Here is a 17,284-nt window from a genome sequence, read left to right as displayed (position 1 = left end):
CTGCAATAAATGGCATGTTTGGCTGTGTAATCATATAATTTGCGTATTTCTTGGGCTCCTGACTAGCTAGACTGCATTTAGCCAATTCCATGGGTGTCCTCTGTACAAGCCTAGAAGAGGCTTACATTAATTTTACACAGTATAAAATTAAGACTTACAGGCTGAAATCACTGTAGAACTGGAGCTTAATCTACCTTCTCAGGAAATACTGCAGCATTCCAGGCCTCTGAATATCTTTGAACAGCTGTTGTTAAGAAAATAACTATGACCCAGTAGCACAAGGGCCTGTGTTCATGTCCAGACCCAGTGCAGGTAGTTCACAGTCTTGGCAGACTGAAACTCTGAAATGAGGCCTCCTCTGCTTCCAAATGACTCCGGCCCAAGTCTCAGGCTGACAAAACAATCATTTCTCTGACCCAAAACCCACATATGTACCTAGTTCCAGGCCTATGAAACATAAGAAAGGGAGCTTTTTTTGCCACTGGGAAGTAAGAAATTCACCTTCCTCATGGTATATAGTGCTTCTTCCTTCCAATCTCAGAAGATCATGAAATATAAGAGCTTAAGGTAGTTGTGAGCACTTTTAAAGGTTCATTTTTCAAGTGGGCTAGCTGTTAATTTTTCTTTCAGTTAAGATGAATGGAGAGCTTTGCATGGCAACACCTTTCACACCTAATGCTGGAGAGTCAGGTTGCATGGGTATTTGACTTCCAGCCCAGCACAGGGTGGTGGCAAAAGTCTTAATCTCAACAAAAGGGAAGATTGATGTGGGTGCCCTGGAACACCTGCTGCTGAAGCCATTAGTGTGTGGGGCAGTCTCCTGCCTACCCTGAAGTCAGTGTGAACTGTCCTCTTGCCCTTCGCAGAAAGAGGATCAGGCCCTCGCCAAAGAAGATTAATAGGAGGGAGCCTGCCATTGATTATGTGTTGCTGTCCTCACCACGTCAGAGGGCAAGCCAAGGGGTGAATTACAGCTACCCAGGGACTCCAAAACATGAGAAGAAATCAAACTGACGGACACACACTGGAAATTAAAGTATGCTGTCTCTGAAAGAAAGCAAAAAGACTCATGTTTCCAGTCACTTGCAGCCTGCAAAAGTCCATCTCCTGCAGAGCTGTTTCATTAAAACATCTCTCTGCTTAGTCCAGATAATGAAGTGCTCCTCCTTATACCACTGACATTACTTGTGTAATGCTTATTCAGGAGTAAGTGTGCATTTGGCAGAGACCCACAAGGAATAAAAATTCACATGAGGAGAGGGGAATACTGGTGTAACAACTTCGGTTTAAATTCTCAGTTTAGCACACGATAAGAGAACTTCCCTCTGTAGACAAGAGGTACGTAAGAGGTGATGCTTTTTTTTTTGGCGGAGGTCAGAGAGAGAACTAAGTGTTTCCCTTATGACAAACAATACTCTGAAGGATCAATTAGATACTATTTTCAAGTAATTCTATTTGAGGTTGTGTTTCATTACACTTCCCAGGATGTGGTAGTGTCATCCATTTTTTAGGACTGAAAATTTTAACAACTTGCACCCCAGCTGCCTTTGTGTCTGTGAGCAGCAAGGGCAAGCTGCTCTGCAAGGGAAGGGGAGTGGGATGCTGAGCAGAACAAGGTGGACCAGTCAGAGACCTTGTTGACAAGGGCACTGTCCCTCAGCACCCAACCAAGGTGAGCAGAGCATGTTTGGTGGCAGTAACCAGGTCAGACACAGTCCAGTGGCTGCCAGACAAGTCCAGAGTGATGAAGAAGGTCTGAGATGCCGTCTTGAAGCCTGTCCACAGGTCAGGGTGAGTGTCTGGATCAACAAGGCACAGGGCCAGGCAGGGCATGGGTGGAGCACAGCTCAGGCAGTGTCCGAGTCACCTTAAATGCAGCTCCCAAGCAGAGGAGCGGGGAGCTCCTGCTGAGACTTTTTTCAGCTTGCTGTCAAACAGCTCTTTCTTCACATTTTCAAGGCCAGACAGCTGTTTATCGAACCTGGCCCTGAGCCCAGGCATCCAAACCTGTGGGAGAGGGGAATGTGCACTCAGGTCCCTGATGCTCTGTAGCCAACAACGGAGTACTTGCCATTTCTAGTGTGCTTTTAACAGGACACAGCATAATCTCACAGTGACACCAAGTGAAAACTGCAGTTTTCCCACTCTTAGTGAGATGGTCAGGCCTTCCAAGGCCTATTGAGATGTTTAAGCCTGATTCTCCTCTGGGTTAAATACTGCAGACTGTTAAACCAGTGGAATGAACAATTAAACTCTGGATTTTGTCCCAGCATGCTGAAATGCCATCTAAATCCTTGCCTTAGTCTATGAAGACTGAGAGGCTCTGCAGACCTCAGAGGTCCAAAGTAATCCAGTTGCCTAAAACCAGTCAAGAGGAAAGAGGGCAGCAGGAGCTGGGTGAAAACGCAGCTGCCCATGTGATTGCACAGACTTCCAGCGGCCAGCGAGCATCTTGCTGCTGTATCCTTTTTCCTTCATCTCTGACTGCGGGTCCCTGACCCGTTGTAGTGGATGAAGCAGATTGCTGTTTGTACAGAAGATGGAGTTTTCCTCACTACTCTGCATCTGTCTAACTGCTGATTTTCCAACAACCTCAGCTCTCTTAGTCTTTGGCTTTTTTTTTTTTTTTTGAAAAGAGTGTTAGCCTCAACATTGCTGAGTGCAGGCTGGAAACCTGAAATCAAGGAGCTGAAAAACTGGAATACAAATCAAATCATTCAAATATTAGTATTTTTAAACTAACCTCATGATTTTTAAGTCATCTCCTGTGCTTTCTGGATCTCAGCAACACCAATGGGCTTAGCAAAATCTGTAAAGAATTGTGTCTTCTAATTGTGATTGAATTCTGCTCTAATGAGGCAGAAAAGTCAACCTAGACTCTCGGACTGCTACATGCTGCTAGTACTCCAAATAGAATTGCTGAGTTTTCATTTCCTCTGAAAGAAAGTATTACATGGCTTCACCAGTGCTCTGCTTGGAGAGAGTACCATAATGATTAGCTACATTCCACTTCAAAGTGTCATTAATATTCCCCATATGTAATTAATGCCTCTAATTCTACACAGAGATATCATGACAAACAACCAGCTGTCTTTCTTTTTATTTCATTGTAGTTCTTGAACCCTTGGCTCAGGTTATGTGTCTCTGGAATGTCAAATAAGGAATTTACTTTTCCATCCATCAGTTTACACTCTGCATGCAGTTTGATGGCATCTTGCTAATACAGCTTGGTTGCACTGTAATTCACCTTATAATCCATTGTATCAACACTCACTGTTCAATGTGCAACTTCCTAACAAGGTGGCTGGTGCCTCTTAGGCACTATATTGCCTTAGGAGAGTGGCATTTTATAATGTAGGCCCAGCCCCAAGGCTGTCCGGCTTGAGGCTCCTGACTGTCATAATTAGATATAACTTCCTCCACTGGAAAAAAAAGAAAAGAAATACTCTGTCGAGGAAAAAAGGTGCCCATCTGCTTCAGGACTGCCCTTCTGTTCTAGCACATCCCACATTTCAAATCTGCCATTGAGTAATATGAATAGCTTGTTCTGCCAAGTGTGCCACGTGTCAGTGGAGCACTGCTTACTTCTCTTGGGCACTTTCAATGCATGGATAAGATTCTGCTAATTATTTGGGGAGAGACTCTTTATCAGGGAGTGTAGCAACAGGACGAGGGGTAACGGTTTTAAACTGAAAGAGGGGAGATTTAGATTAGATATCAGGAAGAAATTTTTTAGTGTGAGGGTGGTGAGGCACTGAAACAGGTTGCCCAGAGAAGCTGTGGATGCCCCATCCTTGTAGGTGTTCAAGACCAGGCTGGATGGGGCTTTGAGCAACCTGCTCTAGTGGGAGGTGTCCCAGCCCATGGCAGGGGGGGTTGGAACTCGATGATGTTTAAGGTCCCTTCCAACCCGAACCATTCTATGATTCTGTGACTTTACTTATTTCTTTTGATTCCCCTGAAACAGCAGGCAGCTGGACCAGCACAAGGTGGGTTTGGCTTTTGGCTGCAGTACTGGTTCAGGACGCCGATGTTCTCCTCCCAGGCCTGTCACTGACCTGCCGTGAGTCCACAGATTACCTGATGGTACCTCATGCATGCTCTGCTCTACCTGCTGATACAATGGGAATCACGGTATTTTTACAGAGTCCTTTGAAATCTCCTGGTAAAGGTGATATAATAAAAGACATGATAAAGCAGCCGTATCATAAGACACGCACTGTGTTGCTGGTGGTGCACTTTGGTGTTAGCGGTCTACGATCCTTTTGAATAAACCAATGGTGAGTTTATAGGTACTGCTGCCAGGTTTTGGTCCAAAATACGCCATATGAAATTCACAGCATGTCAGTAGATAAGACAACTAGAAGCTGGATGAAATAACGTTCTAGAAGAGTAGTAGATTTCAGCAGAGGTCCTTACACAGGTAGATAGTAACTGCCTGTGAAGTGCTACTTGCAGGAGGCCAGTTGGTAACTCACAGAGAGCTCTGCTGGACCTAACCCCCAAGAAATCAATGCATTTTGGCAAATGCCCTCTGCTGTCACTATCAACAAGGGATTTCTCTACATAGTGCACTGACTATGCAGTTTTCCAGTCTTCTGTAATATATGTGAGGCCTTAATCACATGGTCTAACGGAATATTACAGGAAATGTTTCAGTCTGAAATTCAGCATCTTTGTAAACCTGACTGAGAGCAGAACAGAAAACCACTGTCCAAAGATTTAAAATACAAATATTATTTTATAGTCTTAGGCTCCCTCAAGTGAATCTGTTCGTGCAGACAGCAGCAGGCACATGCAATGTTGTTGCCCTGAGCTTGTGCACAGACGTAGGAACAGTTTAGAGAGAGCCTAGGAACTTGCCTTGACCTTCTTTGTAAAAGAAAGTTTGGAAACTAGGAAACTAGGAATACTGCCAAGGTCAATGAAACCTAACTAGAAGAGAGCCTGAACACCCGACTTCAGCTCCAGTGTTACCCTGATACACCAGTGAGTGTGGTCACTCATTTATCAGGTAATTAGCTATGGTTGTTTAGATGTTGCCAAGAATGCAGAGGCAGCTCTCATTAACTAAAAAAGAAGATTACACAATTTTGTTTATATCTGGCACTCAGGATACTTTTTAGGAAACAATCCATGGGGCAGTTTCTTGCAAAAAATCCCACCACAATTTGTAGCATTTTCCATTCTTTTTATACTCACTATGCAGTGTACTAACGTTAAACCAGCACATGCAACTCTGTGATAGAATCATAGAATCATAGAATCATCCAGGTTGGAAGAGACCCTTGGGATCATCGAGTCCAACCATCTACTCTACACTACAAAGTTCTTCCCTATATCATATCCCCCAACACCACATCTAAATGTCTCTTAAACACATCCAGGGATTGTGACTCAACCACCTCCCTGGGCAGCCTATTCCAATGCCCGACCACTCTTTCTGTGAAAAATTCTTTCCTAATGTTCAGTCTAAACCTACCCTGCTGGAGCTTGAAGCCATTCCCTCTTGTTCTGTCATTAATTACCTGTGCGAAGAGACCAGTACCAACCTCTCTACAGTGTCCTTTCAAGTAGTTGTAGAGAGTGATGAGGTCTCCCCTCAGCCTCCTCTTCCTCATACTAAACAGTCCCAGCTCCTTCAACTGCTCTTCATATGATTTGTTTTCCAGGCCCTTCACCAGCTTCGTTGCCCTCCTCTGCACTCGCTCCAGCACCTCGATACCTCGATATGATAGGAGATCTCAGCTTGTAAAAAGTAGGAATTGGTAACTCAACGCTCTCCATCTCCACTTGGGACAGTGGGTCTGTCTGACCCATCTGCCACCAGAATGCACATCTGGTAAGCGTCTGACAAGGTGGAAACAGGTTCTTGATATCTGCTCAAAGTGCCAAAGGGAAGAGTTTCACTGGAGTCAAATTAAATGAAATCAAATCAAATTGTTGCTCAGCTGGAAGGTAAGAGTCTCTCCTGCTTTTGATCTGCTGAACAGGATATATATAAGTAAGTATGGCACAGGATATATATGCATGGCATAGGCTGGGAAAGATAGAGTAGATAAAATATATTACAAAGATGCTCTGGTTCTGCTTCCTTCACCTGTAAGGCTGTTGATGTCATTCCTGCATATAGGAATTCAGAAGTCTAAATCTGAAAGATCAGCTTTGTTTCTTCTTTGTATATCACCCTCAGCAATGTTGGAAGCCACTGCGGCCATATTTATTTTGGAGAAGACACTGAGCTACAGCTGTAAAACTGACTGTTGTCCAAGGTAGTTGACACAGAGTTGTGGATCTGCTGATGTAATGTATCTGCTTTAATTTGTGGGTTTCATATCATCACCTCTGTCATGACATTTTCTTTATCATCTACCACAGCTGGAACTGACCTGGTAATAACTTCAAAAGGAAAGGTATTGCTTCTGCCGCATCTGCAGCAGCGCTGTGCATGAAGATGAAAAAAATTAAACATGGGGAAAAAAGAGAAAAAGGATGTGCAGAGGGCAGATGACCAGGAGACCTGCAAGCTTCACAAATTCAGTATTGAAAAGCTGTCCGTTAGTGCCATCTTGTGGGCTCAGAGCCACCCCCATGCCCAAGAGGCAAAACTCTTCCCAGAGATCTGGTGCAACCCCACTTCATGCCGTCCTGGCTTGAAGCACAGGGACCTTCCATCAGAACAGAGCACCGAAGCTGCAGCAGGTGTACAAGTGACCTACCTGAGGTCACTTGAACAAACAAGAACAGCGTACTGGGGAGAGGCACCAGCCCAGCACTCTCCCGGGATTCTCTGATCTTGTCTGCCATGTCTGAACAGAGACCAGGCTGCAAAGTCGGCACAAGGGATCAGCAAGGAAGCTGTCCAAATGTCTGGCTACTCCTGTGCAAGAGGATTTCTGCCATCTCTTCAGAGGCGTACTTCACTCTGAAAGGCTTGTGTCATCATTAAGTGCCTGAAGCATGATGAGGCACAGTATTAGTTACATGCAGGACTTCAGTATGGGACACCTTGCTCAGACTTGGGGTATCCTTTAATGTGGGGTACTGAGAGTGGGAACTGGGAAGAGCCCAGCTTGTTTCCCCACTCCTAGCCCCTGTCCCAAACTCTTCTGAGGCAAGATGCAGCCTGTAAGTCAGAGGTGAGTATGAAATATAGGCGGATGAGTGGGCAGGAAGACTCTTTTCTGGCCCAATTTTGCTGCTGAGGGTGAGGAGAAAGGAGATAGGAGAGAGAGACAAAGGTGAAGTCAGCAGTGGCAGCAATGGGCCACTTCTCAAGAGTTACATAGATGGGATAAAGCTGCTGTCTTGGGAGCTGCCTCTCATGTTTCCTCTTGGTGCTTGGCACTATCACATCTTGTGTTCAAGCCTGCATAGATGGAAGGGAGGAGATACAATGCAGCAGCTGAAGGTGGGAGGACAGTGATGGAGGGTGACGTGCACAGAACATTGCAATGGGAATCAAAATGCCTTACAAGCACCCACCTCAGTTCTGTTTAGATCTCCACATGTAGCCTTGAATTTCCTACATGGAGTTACATGGCAGGATCCTGCAAATACTGAGACCAATTTCCTACATTTAGTCTTGTGTCTTGTGGTATGGCTATGAATTTACCACGACTTTATTGAAGCACTGTACATCTTCGAAATTAACATGGTCTTGAGTTAAAGATGTTGAGAAACAATGAGTCCATCACAACCCTTGGTGTGTTGTTTTGGTGGTTAAACACTCACACAGTTAAAAACAGCTACAACATTTCAGACCTCAATAAATCTAAGTATGTGCTTCAAATATTTGATAACCTTGAGCTTTTGCTTATGATTTAACCTGTCTTTGCTAGGTTAAAGCATTGCTAACAGTCAAAGATCTTTTCTGTATGTGAGCCCAATATCAGTGCATTGCACAGTTAAATATCCTTCCGTATAGCCACAGAACTACAGTAGGCGCTTCTAAATTCTTTCCAGGTAGATATAATTTGGGGGAGTGGACGAAGAGGTCTACCTTTTTTCAAGGAAATCTCTTCCTAACACTGTCAGTATGATGGTTACTCCTCTGGCTGAAATCTATCTTTTCCCATCTACAGTCATTATGATTCCTTCATTTCTTCTCTGTCTGAATTTCCTGCAGTTCTTCTTACCCCTTATGGTCTTCTCTTTCAGCTCTGTACTGCTCTTCCAGCTGCAGCTATACCATCACACCTGGTTACCAGTTCTATAGGAAGCAAATGCTAATGTTTATACCTAAGTTAAAAACATAACACAAAATCTGAATAAGGATTTATTTCCTAAAGAAGTAGATGAGGCTGAGGCAAGTGGATCTAAACATACTGATAAAGTAAGCATTTTACACAAAGCAGATTCTTAACCTGGTGTGTGCTACCAGCCTTGTAAATAATGTAAAGTCAGTGGGCAATGGGTGACAGACGCGGAGTAACTAAACCGTGCAGTTTCTTGGCAAATTTATGTACATTATGACATTTGAAATGTATTTACATATGTGCTCATACAGTGAAGGCATCCCAACTAAAAGTCCTTTGTAAGAGTTAAACTCCTACTGTCTTCAGTGCTACAGCAGGATCCAGATTCAGTTCGATAAGACCACAGGCATTCTTGTGAGTATTTTGTAGTAATGTTTACATTTTACAGGACACTACACTCAAAAATGAAATATTAATAACACAGTTATGACCTTCTTATTCTGGCAGATATTTACTGACTTAAAATCTGGGTATGTTTTTACTGGTATATAACATACTTCAGATTTCTAAGAGTACACATCTCTCATCTTATCGAAGTGCTAACTCAAAACCTTGACTTTTGCTTCAGAGTGTGTTGCATTGTGTCTGTTACATAAAATTACATCCCTGTGCAAGTAAGCAGGATTTAGAGCAAGGGGTAACTGTCAAAGTCAGTGAATTTTATCAAACATATCAGGCTACCATTTATATCTCTCCACAGGAATGAATTTTATCTTTATTAATATCTGGACCTGCACTCACTTGAAGAAAAATGCAGAACTTGGAGTTGGATGCAGTTGAATTGAAGTATTTTGGCACAACAGACAGCTCATATTATGGTACGAGTTGATCAGGCAACAGAAGTATGAGAAAAAGTAGATTTATAGGTATCATCCTGACATAAGGGGCAAGTACTCTTTTTTTTAACCTAAATTTAGTCCTTCTTCCTCATAAAGAGAGTGTAAAATCACTGAGCCTTTCAGCTACATTCCTATGTAGGAAAAGTGCTGGAGAAGTGAAATTGTATTTATATGTATATTATAAGTCCAAAAGAGGTTACTAATAAGAAAGCTATGTTTGTTAGGTGAGTACAGAACTGCTGGATGAAAGCACAGCTTCTCTTATTAGTGGCGGAAGAACTGTAAATAACTTCATGAAAAGCATAATCCTTTACTAACCCTCTCATGGTGTGGTCACTTTCCCAGTGAATCTGCTGCCAACAATGAAATGTGCACCTGGCAATCCTAATACCGTATGTCAGGATCTGTGCTAAGATATGTTAATTTAAGTGATTAAGGATTAACAACTTGGCCAACAGGTGCACCTTCATGTGGACTCTATTGTTCAGCCAGGCATTCACTCAGAAAATGTCTCTTAATAAAGAACATTGATGAAAAAGCAGACAGTAGTTTCATGCAGTTGGTGAATCTCTTCCCTTTCTAATTCATGTACACCCAACTGATAGGGACTACATGTGCTAAATTCTGATTGGAAATGTTGGGGATATGCATAATACTTCCAATGAGTGTTATCAGGATGGGATCTCTGGTGTCCACAAACAGACAAAAGTCTTGATCCTGATCTTGGATATACCAGCTTGAATTTGAAGTAATTCCTCTGATTAATGTCATGGAGAATAGAACGTCCCCTAGAGCTGCTGGTTTTCTTCAATAGTCAATGACCGTTTATAATTAATATCAACTTCATTTTTAAATCCCTCCTCTTCATGTGTATGATATCTTAAAGGAAAAGCTATGTACAGAGGAGAGTTCCTGTGCTGGAAAGTATTACCGGCTAACAAAGGCCTGTTTATATGAAAGACATTTCTAGCTGTTAGTATGCTGTAATGCATAACCATTGTTATACATGTAATTATTGTAACTGATCCAGTCATCTGCACACTGGTATTCTTGATTAGACTGAATGTACGGATGATAAACTGTTTCTTTTCCCAAGAAGTAAGATGGAGCAAGTCTCTGCAAAACAACAGCACTGAACTGGTATGTCAGCTTCCTTCGAATTTTAATGATTTCACCTGTTCTTCCATAATTCCTCAGTGCTCTGGCCATTTTCTGATATGTCATGATCTTGCGGTTTCCCTTTCTTTCTCCCCATAGCTCTGCAAGTTTCTCCTTGTTTTTGGAGACAAACTGGAAGACACCGTTGGGCTTATCCACCCATTGGATGCAGTTTGCCATAGCTGGATCATACAGAGACTCGTGGAGGTACTCAAACAGTCGAAGTTTTTTTCTACCTATGAAGAAATAAAGTACAAAAGGTCAGAACAGAATTCAAACTTGTTTTAAAAAATGAGCAGTTGTCTTTTTCCTGGAAAGGATCTTACAGGCAAAAGCACAGGTAAACCTAATACCCAGTCACAAATTAAAAGATCATTATAAACTATTCAACGGAACATCAGCAACAGCAAACGGGACGATCGTTCTGAAACGTACAGATCTGTGGTGACAGAAAGGGATTTGGTCATTAGAGTTTCAAAAGCAGGTTATTTGGGGATCATGACAAATATCTGGCGACTTCACTGTGTGGTAGATCTCAGAAGCCACTTTCAGCAGTCTTTAGACGCATGCTGTGCAGGTGCATGGTCAAGGAACCCACTGCAGGAAATTACAGCCTCAGACAGTGCAGGAAAGATGTCCCAGAAAACCAATCCGGATGTTTCTGAATAAATGTTTTCCCTGCTTAATCAAACCTCAAATTTTTTGAGATGACTCAATTTGGTCAGGTTTGTTTCAGGAATCTTTTGGGGATGCAAGGTAGTCTCTTATATAAGAAAGGGTGAGTGAGTGAGAAGGAAGAACAAACCAGATTTGACCCATAAACCTTGCCTAGGAGCTAGACCTTCTGGTGTGCTGTAGTTTTCTAAAAATGTGCAGAAGTGTCAACTTGCATTCCCATGTAGAATAAAGCAAGCTCAGTACTGCAATATTTGTCAGTTAACTCAATGCTTCTCCCCACAGGCTCAGCTCTCAAACTTAAGTTTACTAGTGAGGCTTATTTAGTTTCACTTAGGTCTTGTGGATCCCTCCCTCTGAAGTACTTCTAGTTCCCTTCACAAAGCCAAGGGTGAGCAAGAAGTTGCCGTAAGGAGGAAGAATTGAAGATTATGAGACAAAGAGGAACATTTTGCAGAAAGGCGAGTGTATGCAGAAGAACGGCTTCCACTTTAACCGAAGTGGAAATAAGCAGCTGCACCTAAAGTTCATAAAGTCTTGTCTTGTGTGGCTATTTTAAAATAGGAACAGGGGAAAAGTGACAGTTGCTAAGGAACACTGAGGTCAAGCCAAGACATCTGTTAGGGATGACAGTAATTCTGCATCTGGTGGTAAGGAAAGAGGAGAGAAGTGACAGTCAGACTAGGAAGAAGAAGAGCCTGAAATCAGAGGTACTTTCCAAAAAAATTAATAAAGTTTCATTATCTAAATAAAAATTGGCCTGTGACTAGAAGTACATATTCTACTAGAAACACATATAGAATTAGCAACATGAGCTTAAAAACAAACTGGTGAAGGACACTGCCTGGCCACAGTAAACACTTCTTAGTAGGTGACCTTCTTAGGTCCCCTTCAACCCGAATTATCCTATAAACCTATGAATCTATAGTAGAATAAACAAGATCAGGAGAAAATCCGCAGACTACTGTGGACTGAGTCTCTGCTGGAAAATGATAGTGTATCCGTGGCTGCAGCCGCATCTGATTTCATGCTGTCTGTCCTCTTAGTTCAGCTGTCATTTTCTGCCCAAATTTTTATTTCTAGACACGTCGTCTCTAGCTGATGTCTTGGTCTGAGAGGGCTTATTTGCTCTTATGTGTTAATGCAGCTATGTTTCTAGAGCTCAGCTGTTATCTCCAAAGTGCTACACAATGTGGATGCACCAGTTTGAGCTGGGGTTAGTTCACAGATCTTTGTACTGCACTTAATTGCATAAACTAGTGGTGTTTATTACCAGGATCTAAATATCAGCCTAAACTAGCAGGCTAGTGTGACTGCAGGTTTCTTATGTCATCACTAGGGAGAAGCAGGGTCCTTCAGAAGGTGTTTCAGAGCGTCTGCATTAGATTTCTCTGCTGAATTTCCCTAAAGCAGCCTAATTCTCTCTGGGCCTGTCTAATTCAGATGCATTTCCAAGATTGTCTCCGCTTGCAGAGCTTTAGTTCAGATCATGGAATGGTCTTGACCTTCATGAACTGGACTCCTTTCAGAGGGAACCTAACTCAAAGATGATCTCTAGAAGAATATCTAAGTCATTGCAGCTTTTAGAACTTGCAGCCAGCTGACAGATTGCTCTAAATAAACCCTTGTGAAACAGTTTAAACACAGACTTTGGTCCTCAGTACTGATTGTTTCATCTATTCCTATAGGGACACACTACTTGCTAATGTACAGAAAACCTCTCGTGTCTCAATAAGAAGCCAAGAGGATTAAATTTATTTAGGTATAGTGGAAATAGCTCCCCAGAACACAGTTTCTGGCAGGAATATCACAATGGGCACAAAGAAACTCTTAAGAGGACACTCCACCTCCCCACCCACTCCCATAAGAATAGTCAGTCATTTCGATGATTTATGCAGTATGGCCTTCTGGAAAAAAACATTGACAATAATGTAAAAGAAACGCAAAATAGTAAGTTAAGTTTAATAGAGCAGTAACTACAGAAGGTGAATTCAGATACTGACATGTCAAATTCCTCAGTGTAACACTGGGTAAGACTTAGAAAAACAACATTTCTGGATTGAAAGGTTTTCATTTGCAATGTTTAATTTCAAGTACTAGAAGTACAGAACTTAAAAGGAGAGGCTACTCTTCCCATCATCCCAAAGAGTTTGTAGTAGTAGTAGCTATTAAGCAACAGAAACCGCAGTGCTCAGCATCAATGGGAAGAGATTATACCAAAACCTGACACCATGTGGTTCAAGCTGAGCGAAGGGGATTTCAAAAAGCAGCAAACCCAGGAAGCTACTCAAAAAAGACCTGACGGTCAAAAGTGATACAACAGCTCGGAGTGGAAGCTGTGTAAATCTCATCTAGCAGAGTCATAGAAAGGATGCTGAGTCCCAAACAAAAACCAAAGAATTAATACAATAAACAAATGAAATATTTTACCGATCAATGTCACCTGATCTATTCTTTGCAAAATAGATATCCACTCAAGTAAAGTTAACCAAAAGGAGCACAAAACTAGCTATAAAAATGCAGACTGGAAGTGACAAAAGCTAAGAGGTAATTTGAAAAGTAAACAAAGAAAGGTGCAAAATCAGATGCAAAAATATTAATGTTTGTGAAAAACCTTCAAGCAAACCACTTCTTGTTGGACCACATGAAATAAAATAAGTTATTAAAGTGGATAAAGATGTTATTGATAGCTAGATTTACTTCTCTGCATCAGATTTTAATCCCAGGTGATTTGGAACAAAGCACATCTCTGGTTTGCTTTTCCAGGTAGTAAACAAGAGGACCAAATAAGTTGATAACAGATTTATCTTATCTTATGAGATTTAGCAGATTGGAATTGAACAGTAGCAGTTGTATTCTAATTACTATTAAATGTTAACTTATTTTTTCATGTTAAGTAAAAAAAATAGGTAAAAGAGAAAGCAAGATTTGCTGAGATTTTTTAAAGTAATATAATGTACATATCAAGACATGCTCTTTCTACACACCTTTCCCTGCTTTTGGCTGGCCAGCAGCAGCGTGCATCACTTGGCTTTCTGGAGTATTCTGCAGCGTATGGTAGACAGTCTCATCTGTGTAAAAATCCGATGCACTGCTCTTCAAGAATTAAGACAATGAAGAGTTACTAATTGAGTATATTCACCGAGGAAAAAGAATCTTGTAGTAATTAATTGCCTGAAGCCTTCGAAATGTAACCTTTCATCATCTGACCCATGAAAGACTTTTCTCAGCCACAAAGGCATGCAGTGTACTGTACCAGTGACAAGCAGCACCAATTTATGGCCAGCGGGAAGGACTGCCCACCAGGGGAGAAATTAAGAGGGAAAACAGAGTAATTGCTTCACTCTGGACCTTCAACCTTTCTGCTGGAAGCAGAGGAGGAACAGTGGACTAATTTCCAGAGTCAGTAAAAGACAAGGGCCATGTGGACAGTGGTCCCTACAGACTCTGTAGTTCCTGTGTCACATTATCGCTAATCTGCTGGTTGAAAATGGGCTTTTGTGGAATCCATTTACCTGAAATTATCTCCCCTGAAATAGTTATTTTGGATCACTCCTGAAGACCACACTCCCAGTGTTTTTAAGAAAGAATATGGACTCTGCAGGCTGAAGCTGAGCTCAGAGTCCAGGTAATGCTGGTCTTCCCAGCGCTCTTAAAGCAAACTGCTGGAGAAGAAATCAAAGGCTGTCTCACAGTGGCAGAAGCTGTGCAGAGGCTGGAAGTCATTCTCTGCCTGTTCCCAAGTAAAAGAAGCCTTTTCTCCTGCTCTGCTAGGTAGGTTTGTTTGTTAGTTATCATGTTACATGATGAGCCACAGAGGAGCACAAGAGGCAAGAAGCTAAGATGAATCCTAGAAAAAGACTATTAAACATGTTTTGCAAATATTTCCCAAAGCAGTTTCATCTGAATCATGCCTGGCCAGTCAGAATTTCTGTTAGAGGCAGCATAATGATTTGACTTAAAAATCACAGAAAATGGGCAGCCAGTTTTCCATTTATGTCTGACTCTCGCTATTAGTATTCTGTTCACTTACAACTACATTTCTCCAGCTATACCCTTGTTCCTCTGTAGATGGTGCTGCAGAGTAGCTGGGACTTGCTCGGAGGTGGTGGTGGTGGTTGATCACAGACAGGCAATTTTTATAACCTGAGAATTAGGAGAATGGAGGAAAAACTGAGTGAGTAAAGGGAGATAAGAAGGAAAAAACCCACAGCAGCAAACAGCCTAACATGCTGCTGTGTCTGTCAAAAAGCATTTGTGCTATGGCTGCCTTATAGATAATAAATTCTCTAGAGCCACGATATTTCATATCAGTAGGTTATCCAACATCATCTGTAGTGTTACTGCTAATCACACCCTTAGGCTGGTTTTTTTGCCTTCATGATGAAAAGCAATATTTGTTAAGATAATATGTCAGATATTTCATAGTGTCATGAAAATAGTTTGATTAATAGAAAAAGGAGGGCCAAATAGACCACCAAACATAATGGATGGGGTAATTACAGACTACCATAATACATGCATTAGAAAGAAAAAGGCAATGTCACACAGTTCTGCAGGCCGTTAGTGCAATGAGAGTCAGAGTTCCCAGTTGTGAAGGAGCACAGGAGCATCCACAGTTTCTGAAAGGACACAGAAGGAACCCAAGACCTTAGGAGGTTTAAAAGAAGCAGAGAAGAACACTGGACTGAGGCACTTGGAATAAACTACGCACTGCAGGTGGTCAGAAGAAGATTTTTGAGGGTACATCTATTGCAAGTGGAAATGTGGATGCAGCTGTGGCACGTACTAAACACTGAGTTGCAAGTGTTTAAAACTCTCTCCATTGCTCCTAACAACAGGAACAGCCAAGAGTATTGCAAGAAATTATATATAATGGGTCTTTCAGCATATGTAAATTATCAATGCAGTGGAGCCAAAAATTTATTAACAGCTGAAGATATGGCCCAACTGGTCTTATTTACATTTCAGCATATAATAGATAGTATGTAAATAAACTTCCTCTTATGAAATGCATTCCACATAGAAGACAGTAGGTATTTTGTTCCGGAATAAGAGGGTTTGTGATATAGTCTCCTATTTTCCTTTCCTACTATTTCAATTTACAATGTAAAAACACCAAAACCAGATTGTAAATTTTATAGTAATTTAATTTCTGAAACTTTGCCTGAACTGGGACAATTTACAGCTTGCCTGTATTTTAAATTTTGTAAAGTCGAAAACTCTTGAAGCCAAAAAAATCCACCTTTCTATTAATTATCCAGACTTAAACTATCATTTCTGCATCAAAATATTTAAAATTTAAATTTCAATTAAAACATTAAAAGTGGAAAATGGCTGTTGCAGTATGGTCATTTATCATCTGGTTACAGGAAACCTGAGCTCAATGCACCTAGGCTAGTACTGAGGGGGAAGCTGGAGGGGGACTGTCCAACAGCTTCCCTGTGCTGTGACACGGGAGATGCATGCCACACTGGGCAGTGCTAATGGAGGGGCGGAAACCCACCAAATATTCTTCCCCCTTTCCATCCTCCCAATGTACCCCTCTGCTGTCCATTAAACCACCTCTGGGAAATTACTCCCCCATCTATGTGCTTTAAGATATACTTTCCTGTAAAAATACAAAGTGGTGAATGAAATGGAATAATGGGCTTTTTTACCTGGAGGATATGGCATTTCTCTGTCGGAGTGCTGCTGCAGTACTTCTAGTGCATCTTCAAAAGCCTGGCCCAGTATGTCTTGGTCAGGAAAACTCTGCAAGAACATTTTTCTGTCAGGAGCCAGAAAAGACCAGGCTGGTTCTTTCCACCTTGTCAGTTGGAAAATCCCAAATAAATACAACGGTTATGTAGAATATACATCCTCCTGGAATATGTATTTTGCAGGCACTGAAGCATTACCATAATCATTTACTATTATGAGAAAGTTCTCACTCCTTTGAGAAGTCTCTTTGAGGTCAGTGGGACAACTCACATGGGTAACGTTACTCACTTTTGCAAATGTTTCAAGGTTCATTTCCTTAATTTGCAGCAGAAGTTTACATAAAGGGTGTTACTGCTATTGAAGTGTTTTATAGTATGTAATACAGACATACGTATCACTTGTGTAGCATGATTTATGAAGCCAAAGTTATCATTCAATAACAGTGACATGACAAAAAATATTATGCACAAGTTATGAAGTAGTTATGGAAAATGCTACACTATATGAAAGTATAGGAAACCAAATGTGGATTTCCAGAAAACTGCTTATTGTCATTTTAGAACTTGTTTGAAAAGGCTAAAAACATCCCCCTAAATCTGAGTTTGCCTAATAGTTTTCTGTAATATATTTGAAACGCTCATAATGAAAGAG

The 17,284-nt window shown here is 41.5% G+C and overlaps 1 protein-coding gene across 1 annotated transcript; it reads right to left on the bottom strand.

Annotated features, from left to right (window-relative positions):
* Nucleotides 1-10,063: 10,063 nt before the first annotated feature.
* Nucleotides 10,064-16,696, bottom strand: SPIC (Spi-C transcription factor). Its single transcript, XM_074144219.1, has 4 exons — nt 16,591-16,696; nt 14,964-15,076; nt 13,918-14,026; nt 10,064-10,491 (listed from the first exon to the last, which is right to left on the bottom strand). Exons 1-4 carry the CDS (start codon nt 16,694-16,696, stop codon nt 10,064-10,066), a joined length of 756 nt encoding a protein of 251 aa, XP_074000320.1.
* Between the last annotated feature and the right edge of the window lie 588 nt (nt 16,697-17,284).

The sequence above is a fragment of the Numenius arquata genome, chromosome 2 (assembly GCF_964106895.1).
Source record: "Numenius arquata chromosome 2, bNumArq3.hap1.1, whole genome shotgun sequence".
NCBI lineage: Eukaryota > Metazoa > Chordata > Aves > Charadriiformes > Scolopacidae > Numenius > Numenius arquata.
Note: the sequence above shows the minus strand (reverse complement) of the source record. Positions and strands in the feature narration are given on the sequence as shown.

What these genes read in the sequence shown, in the direction of transcription:
- SPIC (XM_074144219.1), bottom strand. Translation starts at nt 16,696, where the DNA reads ATGTTCTTGCAGAGTTTTCCTGACCAAGACATACTGGGCCAGGCTTTT. An exon ending in AGAAATGCCATATCCTCCAG is followed by an intron (nt 15,077 to 16,590) that starts GTAAAAAAGCCC and finishes CCTAATTCTCAG; the next exon opens with GTTATAAAAATTGCCTGTCT. An exon ending in ATAGCTGGAGAAATGTAGTT is followed by an intron (nt 14,027 to 14,963) that starts GTAAGTGAACAG and finishes TAATTCTTGAAG; the next exon opens with AGCAGTGCATCGGATTTTTA.